This window comes from Gracilinanus agilis, chromosome 6, assembly GCF_016433145.1.
Source record: "Gracilinanus agilis isolate LMUSP501 chromosome 6, AgileGrace, whole genome shotgun sequence".
NCBI lineage: Eukaryota > Metazoa > Chordata > Mammalia > Didelphimorphia > Didelphidae > Gracilinanus > Gracilinanus agilis.
This window is the reverse complement of record NC_058135.1, coordinates 215,510,496-215,525,877: the sequence shown is the minus strand read 5'-3', so window position 1 is coordinate 215,525,877 and position 15,382 is coordinate 215,510,496. Positions and strand designations below refer to the sequence as shown.

The 15,382-nt window shown below is 37.6% G+C and overlaps 1 protein-coding gene across 1 annotated transcript in view; it reads right to left on the bottom strand.

Annotated features, from left to right (window-relative positions):
- SORCS2 (sortilin related VPS10 domain containing receptor 2) overlaps positions 1–15,382 on the bottom strand; it is a 1,347,356-nt gene that overhangs the window by 153,556 nt on the left and 1,178,418 nt on the right. The window contains exons 12-13 of the mRNA XM_044681767.1: positions 12,527–12,562; positions 206–248 (exon numbers count right to left, since the gene is read on the bottom strand). Coding sequence (XP_044537702.1) covers positions 206–248; positions 12,527–12,562 — 79 coding nt within the window. The remainder of the gene's footprint in view (positions 1–205; positions 249–12,526; positions 12,563–15,382) is intronic.

The following is a 15,382-nucleotide window of genomic DNA, read 5'->3' as shown; positions in this document are numbered from 1 at the left end:
AGAGAGAGAGAGAGAGAGAAAGAGAGAGAGAGAGAGAGAGAGAGAGAGAGAGAGAGAGAGAGAGAGAGAGGAGATATTTATAATGCTGCAGCTAAGTATTGATTCTAAGTTGGAAGAGTGGTAAAGGATAGGCAATTGGGATTAAGTGACTTGTCTTATGGTCACAGAGGTTTAAAGTGTGTGAGGGCAGATTTGAATGCAGGATCTCCCATCTCCAGGCCTGGCTCTCTATCTATTGAGTCACTTAGCTGACCCAAGTCACTTTCTCTTTATGGTCCTTATCTCCTCATCTGTAAACTAAGTTTGTTGGAAAAGATAGTCTCTAAGGTTTCTACTAGATCAAACAATTTATGATCTATGTGCTAAAGTTCCTATCAGTTTTGTCTGGCAGTATATCTTCTATGTTTTAAGATTTTCTTTAAAGCTTAGCTCAAACACTCCCATTTACAGAACACCAGCTACTAGTACCTCCATTACTTCCCTTCAGATTACTTATATTTATTTTGTATACACTTATGTGGTTATGCTGTACATGTTATCTCTGCTCTAAATGTAAGCTTTGAAGGCAGTGAGTTCTGTTTTTCCTTTAAATTCACAGTTATTACAATTATCAGAACATAAAAGGGGCACAATAAAATGCTTGTTAATTGATTTTTTTTTTTTTAAATAAATCCTTACCTTCTGTCTTGGAGTCAATACTGTGTATTGGCTCCAAGGCAGAAGAGTGGTAAGGGCTAGCCAATGGGGGTTAAGTGACTTGTCTAGGGTCACACAGCTGTTGTTAATTGATTTTTGAAGATTACTTCTAGCTCTTGACAATCTATGACCTAAGGTACACTCTATATATTCTGTGTCCTGTTTTCTAAGGTCTCTTCCAACTTTAAAATTCTATAATTCAGAGGCAGCTAGGTATCACAGTAGGTAGAGAGACAGATCTGGAGCCAGGAAGACCTGAGTTCAAGTCTGATGTCAGAAAATTCCTAACTGTGTGACTCTAGGCAAGCTACATACCCCTGATTGCCTTAGCTTTTGCTGATCTTCTATCGAAGAATTGATAGTGATAGGGTTTAAAAAAAAATATATATATATATATATAAACATATATGTATATATAAGCATATATATATATATATAATTTCTATGAAGTTTAGATTCTCCTCAAAAGAGAATGCATCTCAGAACCAACAATTTTAAAATAAGTCCTTTCCTTTATATANGTTTATATATATATATATATATAATTTCTATGAAGTTTAGATTCTCCTCAAAAGAGCATGCATCTCAGAACCAACAATTTTAAAATAAGTCCTTTCCTTTATATACTTTACATAAGAACTTAACTATATTTTTGGTCACAGACCATTACAAATAAAAGATAGGAGGTTTACTCCTTTCAGAGAGATCCAGTTATCAGTGGCATTTTACCTAGATGAAGGAATAACTGGATATTTTTAAAGTTTATTCTTTGTAATTTGACAAAAAAGTTTAATTAAGAACACTGATCTTGGGGGCAGCTGGATAGCTCAGTGGATTGAGAGCCAAGCCTAGAGACGGGAGGTCCTAGGTTCAAATCTGGCCTCAGATACTTCCCAGCTGTGTGACCCTGGGCAAGTCACTTAACCCCCATTGCCTACCCTTACCACTCTTCCACCTAGGAGCCAATACATAGAAGTTAAGGGTTTTAAAAAAAAATAAAAAGAACACCAATCTTGGGGGCAGCTGGGTAGCTTAGTGGATTGAGAGCCAAGCCTAGAGACAGGAGGTCCTGGGTTCAAATCCGGCCTCAGACACTTCTCAGCTGTGTGACCCTGGGCAAGTCACTTAACCCCCATTGCCCATCCTTACCACTCTTCTGCCTTGGAGCCAGTATTGAATCCAAGACAGAAGATAAGGGTTTAAAACAACAACAAAAAAAAGCACACTGATCTCAGACAAGGTTGGGTACCAAAGATGTCAACTGAAAGATTCATTTCCTTCTTCATCCTCTTCTTTTATATTAAGACCTGATCAAGTCCTGACGCTGCTGCCGCTTGCTAGATCTATGATGTTGGGCAAATCATTTTTTTCTCTCCGAGTCTCAGTTTTGTTTTTGGTAAGAGGAAAAGAAGGTTGCAAAGTTCCTTTCTAACTCTGAAATCCTACGTAGGGTCTCATGAGCTGAGATCCTCACGGTCAATATTTATTTAGGCATGAAACATTTTAAAAGTCGCCTTTCATTCTTAGAGGGATTCCGTTACACAGGCAGGGCAGGAATGATCCATCCCCATTTTATAGATGAAGAAATGCTCTGAGACACAGTATCCATCCTTTAGAACTCAGCCTAGATGCTGCCCCCTCTACGAAGCTTTTGTCGATCCCATCCATCAGCAACGCTCTTTTCCTTCGGAGCTCCCAGAGTTCTGGCTTGTGTCATTGGAAAGTTATATCGTGTATGATTCCCTGCTATATGTATATCTGCATCATGTATTATTATTTACTGGAAGCGTTTCTCACAAATCTCAGCGTGTGCATCTATTTGCTGGTATCTTTTGCTTTAATTAAGTTCGTTGAGGGCAAGAGTGACATCTTGTCGAAGCTCTGTCAAGTGTTCTGCATGTGGCAGGAGGTTAATAGACACTTGTTGTTTTGTACTGTGTTGCATTCAGTGAAAGATTAAACACCTACCATATGTCAAGCACCGCGCTAAGCTCTGGAGACACAAAGAGAAAAATGAAGAGCAGAACATTATATTGTGGAGAGACGATCCCAAAGCCACAGAGCTAGTCAGTAGTGCCGTAAAAATGCCAATTCAGACGTGGTCTTTGGTTCAATGCTTTAAAGACAAGATGAAACAAAACCAAAAAATTACTCTCCATATTCTGAGTCCATCTTAAGGACTGGTAGAGGAGATGAAGACTTACATGGCATGATTTTTTAAAAAATTTAATTTAATTTTTAAATTTTTATTTAATTTTTAAATTTAATTTATTTAAATTTAATAAATAAATGATTTATGAATGTATTATTTAATTTATTTGAATTTTTTATTTTTAATTTAAAAAATCCTTGCCTTCTGTCTTGGAATAATACTGTGTATTATTATTCCTAAAGCAAAAGAGTGGTAAGGGCTAGGCAATGGGGGGTCACATGATTTGCCCAGCTAGGAAGTATCTGAGGTCAGATTTGAACTCAGGACTTCCCATCTCTGGGCCTGGCTGTCAATCCACTGACCTACCCAGCTGCCCCAGCTGGCCCCCATGGTATGATTTAACTTCCTTTGATCGCCCATCACGGTGCCTGGAATTCCTTTCATTACATGAGACTTTCAGGCTTTCAGCCTCAACCCTTTCAAAATTCAAAAGAACCAGAGGAGAACAATAACACTTTAAACTTTTCTTCCATAACTTCCATAACAATTAATTGACAGATTGCTAAAAGCACAAAGAAAAATACCAAAATGGACTCTTTCTAGAGCAAAGATTAAGCTTTCTGCTTTGGCAGTTTAGAGAAGCCCTTTTAGAATGATAATTTAAAATGCATAAAACAGACAATCTAGGATTACAAATAAAACCAAAAGTCAGTGATAATAGCTATTTTGCCCCTCATTCAAGTTCATGAACCCTCTGAAATCTATCCATGGGGAGTCCGGGGACCCCAAGGGATAAACTCTTGGTCTAGAAAAAGGTAAGCTGGATGGCAAAGGGTTAGAAAACTGTTGCATAAGGAATGTCTTGGCAGGAGGCCTGATAAATGTCTTTAAATAGCTGACAGGTAATGGGGAAGAGGGATTTGACTTCTCTTTTTCAGCTTGGCCTCAGAGGAAAGAAGTAGGACAGTTATGGAAGTTAGAGAGAGTTCAATTTTAACTCAATATAGAGAAGAACTTCCCGACAGTTCTTCTGAGAGCTGTTGAAAAACTGGCAGAGGCTGCTTGGGGAGAGAGTGAGTTCCTGTCACTGATGAGGATGAGACAGCCATGGTCTGGGGGCTCGGAGTTTACATGGCCACAAGGGGTATGGTTCACTGAGGTGGGAAAAAAAGAGAAAGATGGCAGGTGTGACAGAAAGGAAACGATTCCCCAAGGAACAGCAGAAGAGTGAAACCTGGACATCAGGCAAGAAAGAAAAGGATGAAGAAAAGCATTCTACACAGAAGACATCCATTTCTTTCCACAGGAATGGAAGGAAAGGGGAAATCCCCCTCTGTCCCTCGCTTCAACCCAAGCCCCCTCTCCCCAATAAAGCAGCACAAGAGGAAAGATTACCATTATCACATTTACTACCAGCATAATGTTGGAGAACTCACTTTACCCCTACAAGCCGCAGTTTTCTCATCTTTAAAATGGGGATAATCATTGCTATTCTTGAGTAGTGGTTTTACACAGGTAGGCACATCTGCCTAAAATATTGCTTTTTGCCATACAACAAATAGCCTTATGACTTTGTAAGGCACTCTCAACACTCTGTAAGCGCCAGAGCAGTCACCAACCCAAATTGGTAGAGGGAATTTTCTCACCTGGGACTTCTCTATAATCATGAAATCACACAGGTCTGGTTTCTATCTATCATTTCTTATGTGAGGCTGTTGAGAGGCTCAAATACGATAATATTTGTAAAGTGATTTATAATCATGAAGCAGGATGTAAATAGTTATGATTACTGTCATTATTTTGACCAGATCTGTAATTTCATCCATGTATGGAGCGGCTGGCTAGGAATTTTCTCTATCAATGCAAGGTCTGCACTTTTTTCTCAACTGAAGAGTTTTCTAGGGTTGCCTGGGGCACTGAAAAGTTAAGCAATTTTCCTGGAATCAGATGACTATCCACTATACCATGTCCTTTCTCTTTTATTATCTATTATATACAATTATAGTTTTCATTATTATCATGTCATACTTTTTTTTTTTTCAAACCCTTACCTTTGGTCTTAGAGTCAATACTGTATATTGGTTCCAAGGCAGAAGAGTGTTAAGGGCTAGGCAATGGGGGTCAAGTGACTTACCCAGGGTCACACAGCTGGGAAGTGTCTGAGGCCGGGTTTGAACCTAGGACCTCCTGTCTCTAGGCCTGGCTCTCACTCCACTGAGCTACCCAGCTGCACCCCCAGCATCATACTTTTGTGAAGAATTAAAACAATATAATAAGGACTCAAATTGTGCAGATGCCTGAAAACAAGAGGAAAAGGGACTGTGATACAGTGACAGGAGATGAGGGGGACAAGTTCAAAGAACTCCAAACAGTCATTACATTCAGTTCTCTGTTGGTACAAATCACGGCTAAGCCTTGTTTGATGGCCGACAAATTTATATCCTGTTGGAATTATTGAACTATTTTCACTGTTACCTGAAACCAAAGAACATTTGCAGGTGAATCAAGGGATGGTTCTTTATAGAGGAAGAAAGAGAAGTTTCTCTTTGTGTTTTATGATAGTAAGAAATATACTTCTGAGGGGTACTTGCTCATCTCATTTTGTTTATTTTATAATTTTTTACTTGAATAACAAATTTCCACATAAGTTTTCTGAAATTATATGATCCCAAGTGTTTCCCTCTCTTCTTCCCTCCCAGAGCGGGCAAGCAGTTCAATCTCACTTATATGTGTCTCATCTCATTTTGTAAGCAGCCACAACTGCAAGTGAATAGAGCACCCAGATGTGTCAATAGATGAAAATGAAGATGTCAAAGTAGAGAAATTTGATAAAGAATTTGCATAACAACAGCATGGAAGCTTTTGGAATCTACCCTGATATTTGATGGCGCAGAGCAAAGGTGGGTCTTAGGGAGGTCAATAGTCAGTTGATTAGTCAATAAACATTTATTAAGCATTTACTTTGTGCTAGGCACTGGCTAAGTGCTGGAGATATAAAAGCAAATAAAGACAGTCCCTGCCCTCAAGGAATTTACAATCTAAAAAGTAAAGATAATACAAAAGGAAGCTTGAAAAGGTGGGTGGAAGAGGAGAGAGAATGGTTCCCTTTGACAGGCATTTAAAAGGCTAAAGAAGTCTAAAGAGAATTCAGTTTGTAGGAATGGACAACAACTGGGTGATGCTGTGGAGAGAACTCTGGGTTTGGAGATAAGAAATTCTTGAGTTCAAATCTAGATTCAGACACTTACTAGCTGTTTGAGTCTGGGTAAGTCTCTCATCCTCCCTTGTCCTCAGTTTCCCCAAGTCTAAAGTAGAGGATTATACAAGCACCTGCTTAACTGTGAGATATTCTTTGTAAAGTGCTTAGATCAATGCATGACACATACTATGGATCTATCTAAATGCTTTAAATTCTTTTGGTCTTCTCCCTCCCAAGGTAGGCTTCTTCCTCCCTCCACCCAATTATTTTTGTGTTTCTCAAACAAATTTTAAGTTCCTTGAGGGTAGGGACTGTCTTCCTTTTTATTTATATTTGTAACCCTGGAACTTAGCACAATGCCTGGCACATAGTAAGCATTTCTCTTTCTTTCTCTGTTATGGAGGAGGGAGTTTGGAGGGAGGAAATAATTAGAAGATGACAACAAAAACTGTTAGAAAAAAGTATACCAGGGGCAGTTAACCAAGCCTAAAGACAGGAGATCCTAGGTTCAAAGCTGATTTCACATACTTCCTCTTATGTGACCCTAAGCAAGTCACTTAATCACCTTTGCCTAGCCTTTAAAGTTCTTCTGCCTTGAAAGAAATGCTTAGTATTGATTTGAAGACTGAAGGTTAAAGCTTTAAAAAAAAAAAGAAAGAAAGAAACAAAAGAAAACAGTTTCCCCAAATACTTTGGAATCAACAAAGAAGCTAAAGGAAGACAACTAATGCAGAAGTTTCCAGTTGCCTATTTACCATCAATTCTTGATTTAAGAATAAAACCATAATGAATTTCATTGGGTGGGGGGGAGTGAAGACAAAATGAGACAATATTTGTAAAGCCCTTTGTAAACTTTAAAGTGACATATAAATGCTAACTAATAATAATAATAATATAGATAAATAATATAGAAATCTATTTAAATATATGTGTACATGTATAAATACATGTATATATAAATGTATATATCTAAATATATGTGTGTATATTTAAAAACAAATATAATGTTATGTAAATAATATATGAATACATAAATAACAACATAAAATAATAATAGATATTATTAATAATAATGACAATTATTATTATGCTGTTATTATTATAAACTTGTGGGTAATTCAGCCAATCTACTAAAGAGTCAGAGTTTATAAACCTTTATAAGGAAGAGAGAACAGAAAGAAATCTCAGGCTCCTTCATTTACACATTTCTGTTCTCCAGATAACGAGAAAGGCACTTTGGGAGGAAATCATTGCTCCCATTCTCATCAGATACCCCCAAATCTTGGCTCACTGGGAAGGCCATTTTGGCTGATTTCAAACAGACTGACCACAGTATATTCATGTCTCCAAATGAAAACCAGGTGAAAGAGGTAATTTCCTGCCTGCACAGGGGACTCAAGGCGGGATTTTCCTCCCCACGTCTCTGGAATTCATAATCCCAATTCCCTTCCCAATCCATTGGAATCTGTTGGCTTTCTGGGCTGGGCTGGGCTTAGTTTCATTTTTGCACCCTAGACCTTGCTCCTGCCTGCCCAGTAGGAAGGGGAGACAGTGGAGAACTTTGAAGCAGATGGTTCTCCAAGGGCGGGGGGGGGGGGGGTGTCTCTGAGCTCATCTTTGGAGACTGGTCCTGTGGGGCAGGGGGGCTCTTACCACCCCTAATTGAATAAACCAGGTTAAATAGGGGAAGCACCAGGGACAAAAACCACATGCCCCAAACTGGGAAAGGCTTCCCCTGCAATCCCAGGAGCCAGCATCCCTGCATCTTAGAGCACAGTAATCATAATAAACAATTTCCCCATACTGCAGAGGAGCAGACTTTGTAATACAAAACCTGCACAGCCTGACCCAGGGAATGTTAAGTGCCCATCGAACCATTTCATATGCAACCAGAGTGCTCAATGTAGTCTTAATTAACGACTTAGATGTGTGCAAGTGGGCACTGGGCGCTCTGTGCTTGATTTCCCAGCCCAGAAGGAAGCCAGGCACTGAATGAAAATCATCTCCAACCAGGGACTCATACTGAGTAGCAGATCATCTGAGAGCTGGGACTGAAACTGAGAGAGCCCAGAGGCTAAAGAGAGAACTGAGTCAGAGTATCAAGGCAAGAGCAAGAGCAATGGATTTGGGGTCAGGAGACTTGATTTCCCATCCTTTTTCTGCCATCCCAATGACTTTTTTTTTAGCATGTGATCTTGAGCAAGTAACTTAACCCTGACAAGCCTCAGTTTCTACATCTGCAAAAGGGGGATGATAATAATCCTCTATTTCAGAACCTCAAGCATTATATAAATGCAAACTATTTGATTATATAATTTTTTAAAGTTTGTTGTTGTTGTTGTTGTTTTGTCATAGCTACATTGCTATAGTCTGGTTCAGTACCCTCATTTTACAAAAAAGAAAAATGAGTTTCTGAGCAATTAATTTACAGCTGCAAAGGTCTTGATGTAAATTCAACAGTTCAAAATTAACATTTATTAAGCACTTACTATGTTTAAGGTCCATCCCCTCCTGGATCAGTGCCTTATCACTGCTTGGGTAGCTCTATGAAACTATGAGTTATGCCATGCCAGGTTACCCAAGGTAGGCAGGTCATAATGGAGAGTTCTGACAAAAGGGGATCCACTGGAGAAGGAAATGGCAGTATCTCTGCCAAGAAAACTCCATGGACAGTATTGCTTGGACAGTCTTCCAGAGATAGTGGAGAAGACAGAAGGGCCTGGTGTGCTATGCTTTGTGGGATCATGAAGAGTCAGATATGACTGAACAACAGATTGACAGCTGGCTTTGGAATCAGGAACATCTGAATTCAAGACTTGCTTTTGACACACGTTGGCAGTGATCTTGAAGAAATATTTAATTTCTTAGTACTCCAGATTACTGACAAAGACTATATAGATAGTGTCAACTGATGGCTAGAAGGTGCATCACTGGAAAATTCCCATATCAGTGAATTCACAGCTCTTATCCAAACTGTGCAAAGCACTATGGGAGTTGCTCCCAAATACCCTATTACAGTTGCTAGGGTTAGATTTCACAATAAGATCATGTGCTGTCATTGGTCTATTGTATATACTGAAATGGGAAAATAAAAGCTAGAATTTCAAAGAAAAAATGGAAATAATTCCAATCCTTTGGAAATTAATATTAATAACTATGTCTTAGCACACACAAATAAGTGTATACTATGAGAATTTAGGGAATCCAATATTAAGAGGGGAAATCAAGGAAGGTTTCAAGGAAGTGATATATGAGATTAACTCTGAAAGAAGACAAGGATTCTAAGTGGCACAGATGAGAACAAAGACTATCACTCCTATGAATGCATGGGGGAGGCAGCAGATGGCATGTCGAATTTAGGGCTTTAGTAGACTTGTTAAGCTGAAATGCAGTGTTTGGAAAGAGGAGTAGCTTGAAATCAAGTTTGCTGTATAGGTGGATAAGTAGTTAGGAGGGTCAATGGATCAAGTAATGAGCAGGAGAAGGAAATGCCAAATCCGTACTTCTGATAAGAAAACCCTAAAGGGGACCACAAAGAGTCAGACATGCCTGAAAAATGACTGAACAACAACAAAGGAAGGTGCTAGATTTTGAAAAGCCTTAAAAAATCAAGCTAAGGAATTAATGGCAGAGACTGCTGAGACTATAACCCAAATCTTCAAACTCAGAGTCCAGGGTTTTGCTCACTGCTCAACACTGCCCTATCTTTGCATATTTTAAGAGAAAAGCCCATTACAGTTTGGATTATGAAAGCATTGCAAATTTACATATCAAATGATCTATATCATATAATTCTGGTCCTAGGAGGAGAAAGCTTTCTGCAAAGGGTAAAATGTAGCAGAAGTAAATATGAAGGTAGAAGCCTATCTATATGAGGTTATTCAAAAGGGTAGCCAGGTTATTTGGAAACTAGTTCTTCGTAGAGAATTATTATTATTATTATTATTATTTTATAAAATGTTTTATTTTTACCTATTACATTTCATAACAAATTTCCACATGTTTTCCAAAGTCTAGGTTATACATTGTATTATCATACAAAAATTATTTCTATACTATTCATTTTTATAAAAAAATAATCATATAAAACAAAAATCCAAATAAACTAAAGTGAAAAATTGTATACTCTGATATACATTCCAATTTCAACAGTTCTTTCTCTGGAGGTAGATAACATTCTTTGTCATAAGTCCCTCAGAATTGTCCTGAATCATTGTATTGCTGAGAATAGCTAAGTCTTCACAATTGATCATTCCATCATATTGCTATCACTTTGTTTCTCCTGATTCTGCTTATTTCACTCTGCATCAGTTTATGTAGGTCTTTCCAGTTCTTTCTGAAATCATCCTATTTATGATTTCTTACAGCACAAAGTATTCCATCATCATCATATACCACAATTTGTTCAGCCATTCCCTAATTGATGGACATATCTTTAATTTTAACTCTTTGCCACCACAAAAAGAGCTGCTATGAATATTTTTGTGCAAGTAGGTCCTTTCCCAATTTCTTTGGAATACAAACCCAGTGGTGGTATTACTGGATCAAAAGGTATGCATTTTTTATAGTCCCTTTGGAATAATTCCAAATTCCCTCAACAATGTTTGGATCAGTTCACAATTCCACCAGCAATGCATTAGTGTACCAATTTTGCCACACCACTCCGATATTTATTACTTTCCTTCACTGTAATATTGGCCAATCTGATAGTTGTGAGGTGGTACCCCAAAGTTGACTTAATTTTCATTTCTCTAATCAGGAGGGATTTAGAATTTTTTTCATACAATTGTTGATAGCTTTGATTTCTTTATCTGAAATAGGCTTATTCACATCCTTTGACCATTTGTTAATTAAGTAATGACTTGTATTCTTATAATTTTGACTTAGTTCTGTAAGTATTTGAGAAATGAGACCTTTATCAGAGAAATTTGTTACAAAATGTTTTCCCCAGTTTCTTGTTTCCCTTTTAATCTTGGTTACTTTGGTTTTGTTTATAAACCAGCTCTAATTTAATATTGCCAATATTATTCATTTTATATCTTGTAATGCTCTCTATCTTATGTTTGGTCATCAGTTCTTCCCTTCTCCATAGATCTGACAGGTAAACTATTCTATGTTCCCTAGTTAACCAATAGTCTCACCCTTTATGTCTAAATCATATCCCCATTTTGAGTTCTTATTCCCAAAGCTGGTATCTTTGGATTCATCAAAGAATAGTTTGCTAAAGTCATGTATCCCTAATCTATTCTGTGGATCCACCATTCTATTTCTTAGCTAGGCTTAGATTGTTTTGATGATTGCTCTTTTATAGTACAGTTTAAGATCTGGTACTGTTAGTCCTTGGTGGAGAATTATTAACAACCTTTTTTATTAGGGCACAAGTTCTGTGCACTGGTGTGATGATTCTCAAAGATTGTTATTGCATTCTGCAATGATTGAAATGGCCTTTCATGACTTCAAATACCTGGATTTCAAATAACGGAAATATTCAAACTGACTCTGGAATTTTGGCTGATTATTTGTAGTTTTCATATTAACTCACCATTTAAAATACTTATTTAAAATTCAGGATCTGTTCATCCAGAGGCAAAATGAGTTCTGTCTAAAATGTAGCACTTTGAAAACAGAGGGGGAAAATTCAGATTTTGGTTATACTTAATTAATATATTCAGAAGCTGATAAATCAGGATATTTTATAAGCATTTTATTGCTTACTAAGAGGCTTTCTGACTCAATGTTGCCTCAGTTTCTTTATTTGTAAAATAAAGACTGAGGGCTAAACAATTTCAAAAACTCGTCCTTCTCTGCAGATCTAGGACATGGTATACTGATTCCTTTTAATGATTTGCTCTCTCTCCCTTTTCAATCTCACTCACAACATCAATTTAAGTGATATAATAGGATTATAGTTACCTAGAAATGACAGAAGCATGGAATGGTAAAGTAAGCTAGATAGAACATTACCAATTCTCTGGGAGAACAACTGGTTCAAGTTAGGTTCCTAAGCAGTAGAAGTTGTGGATTCAAATATCACCCCTGATAATTCCTGTGCACGTGTCACCTTAGTTAAGTTACAACCTCCACAAGCCTTAATTTCCTCATCTATAAGATGGGAGAAAGGGGCTTTGGACCAGGTAGCGTTTTGAAGTTCCTGCCAGTTCTAGACTTATGAGCCTATGAAACTTCAGATCCCATAGTACTGAATGAATGAACCAACACTGAATTCACCTTTTTAACGGAAGCCTTTAAACTTCTGATCCTATGCTTTTTTTATTGGTGCATCACAGAGACCCCCAAAGGGCAAGTGCATGAAAAATTTTTAACTGACATTCTATTGACAATTCTAATCTCTGACAGCCCATGTTCTGGAACCTTCCCAGATTTAAATACCTATGTCTCTCTTTGTTTTGGGGAACACTAGACGGACAAATGAGCTTGGATAAGTTGACTAAGGATACTCGAATGCAGGGGTCGGCAACATATGGCTCTCCGGCTCTTTTGAGGGCCAGATATGGCTCTTTCTGCAGGAGCCATGAAGTCAATTTTTTTTCAGGTGCTGTTACAGGAGCGCACTGTGAGCACTGTACGGCTCTCACAAAATTACATTTAAAAAAATGTGGCCTTTATGGCTCTCACAGCCAAAAAGGTTGCCGACCCCTGCTCTAATGATAATGATTTCTATCTCTAATGACACTTCCCATTCTAGGCTTCTACATATACTGTCCACAGCATCAAGGGAGCAATGCAATGTGGGATATCAATGTGGGAAGTCAAATTTGGCATCAGATATTTCCTATCTGATGTGACTCTGGGCAAGTCACTTAACCCTTTTTGCTTCAGTTTTTCATCTATAAAATGAACTGGAGAAGAAAATGACAAACCACTTCGGTATTTCAGTCAAGAAAATTCCAGCTGGGCTAGGACAATGCTGAAGACTTATGACAGAAAATGCTATTAATTTCTTTTCTTTTTTTTTCTGAACTGAATGATTTATTTATTTAATTAATTTAGAATATTTTTCCAGGGTTACATGATTCATGTTTTTTCCTTCCCCTCCTCTCACCCCCCTCCTGTAGCCAATGAGCAATTCCATTGGGTTTTACATATGTCATTTATCAAGACCCATTTCCATATTATTGATATTTGCACTAGGGTGATAATTTAGCGTATACATCCCCAATCATATCCCCATCAACCCATGTGTTCAATGCTATCCATTTCTGCAGAAGGAACTTTAAGAGTCAGAAAGCTGCAGATCAAAGGATACTATCTTTCATGTTGGTATATTTATGATTTTATTTTGGGATTTTGGTTTGGTAAAAGTGAATTCTTACAGCAATGGAAGTGAGTTTTGCATGATAATAAAAATAAAATTAACACACACACACACAAAACAACAACAACAAACCCAGATGTGGACAAAAAGATTCAGAACAACTGAACAACCATGAGGAACACAAGTAAAGAACCTTCATAGAGAAGGTACAGGAATGCCTGTCCCTTAAATGAAAAGCCCTTTGGGCACATTCATGCTCTGTAAAAATTGGCAATAGAGAGAGGTCTCCATGGTAATTATGGGTTGTTTTTTAGAAGGTGTCTGGCATTTGCAGCTTCCTGAAATAGCTCAAGGCATTATAAGCAACCACAGAATCATGAAATATTCAAAGCAGAAGGGAATTTAGAATCAAATTAACCAAACTTCAACAATTGTTTCTTAAACACCTACTATGTAGAGGGCGCAGTGTGCTAGGTGATAGAGGAGATAAGGAGATGCAAAACTGAGATAAAACAGTCTCTATCTTCATGGAGCTAATGTTCTAGGAGGGGGATCTGATATACATGTGGACAGCCATAATACATGATATCGCATGATGAGTGTGTTAAATGATGGAAAATCAAGTGTTCTGTATGATCCAAGGAGGAGGCTTTTAAAGTGGGTTTTAAAGGTTGGGTAGCGATTCAAAAAGAGAAAAGGACAAGGAATATAGACTATGAGAATGAAGAGGTCTCAAAGATCAGAGGACAAACTTTTAAATTTACAGATAATGAAATGGGTCCCAGGAAGTGTTCTGACTTGCTCAGTGACACACAGGGATTATTTGAGAATGTACATTCTTGGCTTTCTATATTTTACTTCTTCAGCTATTACATTTAAAGTAAATTTTATTCTAAAGTGTGTATCTCTATCTCTATCTATCTATCTATCTATCTATCTATCTATCTATCTAATCTTATTTTTGTTAGTATTTTGAGGCTGCATGAGCAAGAGGCAGTAAAGAGAGTGCTAGACCTGGGATTAGGAGATCTGGGCTCCAATTCCAACTCTGACACTTCTGAGGTTCATGACTCTGGGTGAGTTATTAATTATTATTCATCTAAAATTATAAATATTTTATCATTAATAATTATTATAATGAGTAATAATTATTAATAATAGTATTCTGGAGAGTACTTTAAGATTTGCGAAGTGCTTATAGAAGTCATTGCATTCAATCCTCACCACAACTCTGGGAAATAGGTAATATTATTATTTCTCTCTTTAAAGTGCGAAAGCTTAGACAAACAGAGGTTAAATGACTTGCCTAGGGTCATATAATAGTGTCTGAGATTGAATTTGAACTTGGGTCTTACTGATGCCACATCTGGAACTTAATTCACTATACCACCTAGTGGCTATCTCTGAACTGAAGTTTCCTCCTCTGTAAAGTGGGGATCATTATACTCATAATACAGGCTTACTATGAAAGTGGCATTTTAGAAGCTTTGAAATGACTGAGAGGTAAGCAATTGTTATCATTCAATTTCTCACTCCCCCTTGCATATTTTGTGCCTTGTTCTTTTCTTACTGATATCTCCATCACTTTTTTCTATTATTAAACTTGCAGTAGAGAATCTCATTTCCTGACCACTGAGGGACAGATATTAATCCTTATTCTGGCATCAAAAAGCACCTTAGTGAATCAAGATTAAAGTCAAAGTCTTCTAATTTGCTGGCTGACATCTTGCCTTCAGGTTTCTCCACTAACAGTTACAATTCCTGACTGTGAATCTCTCAGCTAATCCTCATGACAAATATTATGAGAATATCTAACATGAAGTCATGCTGTCCCTTCCATTTCATTTGCCAAAGATAAAGAGAGGAATAGAGGGAGAGAGAAAGAAACAGACATAGAAAGAGAGAAAAGAAGAGAGAGAGGGAGGAAGAAGAAAGAGGAAGGGAAGAAAAGGGGGAGAAAGAGAGAAATAGAGAGAGAGAGAGAAGGAGGAAGAGGAGAAGGAGAGAAAGAGAGAAAGGCAGGGAGGGAGGGAGAAGAAGGAGGAGGAGGAGGAGAAGG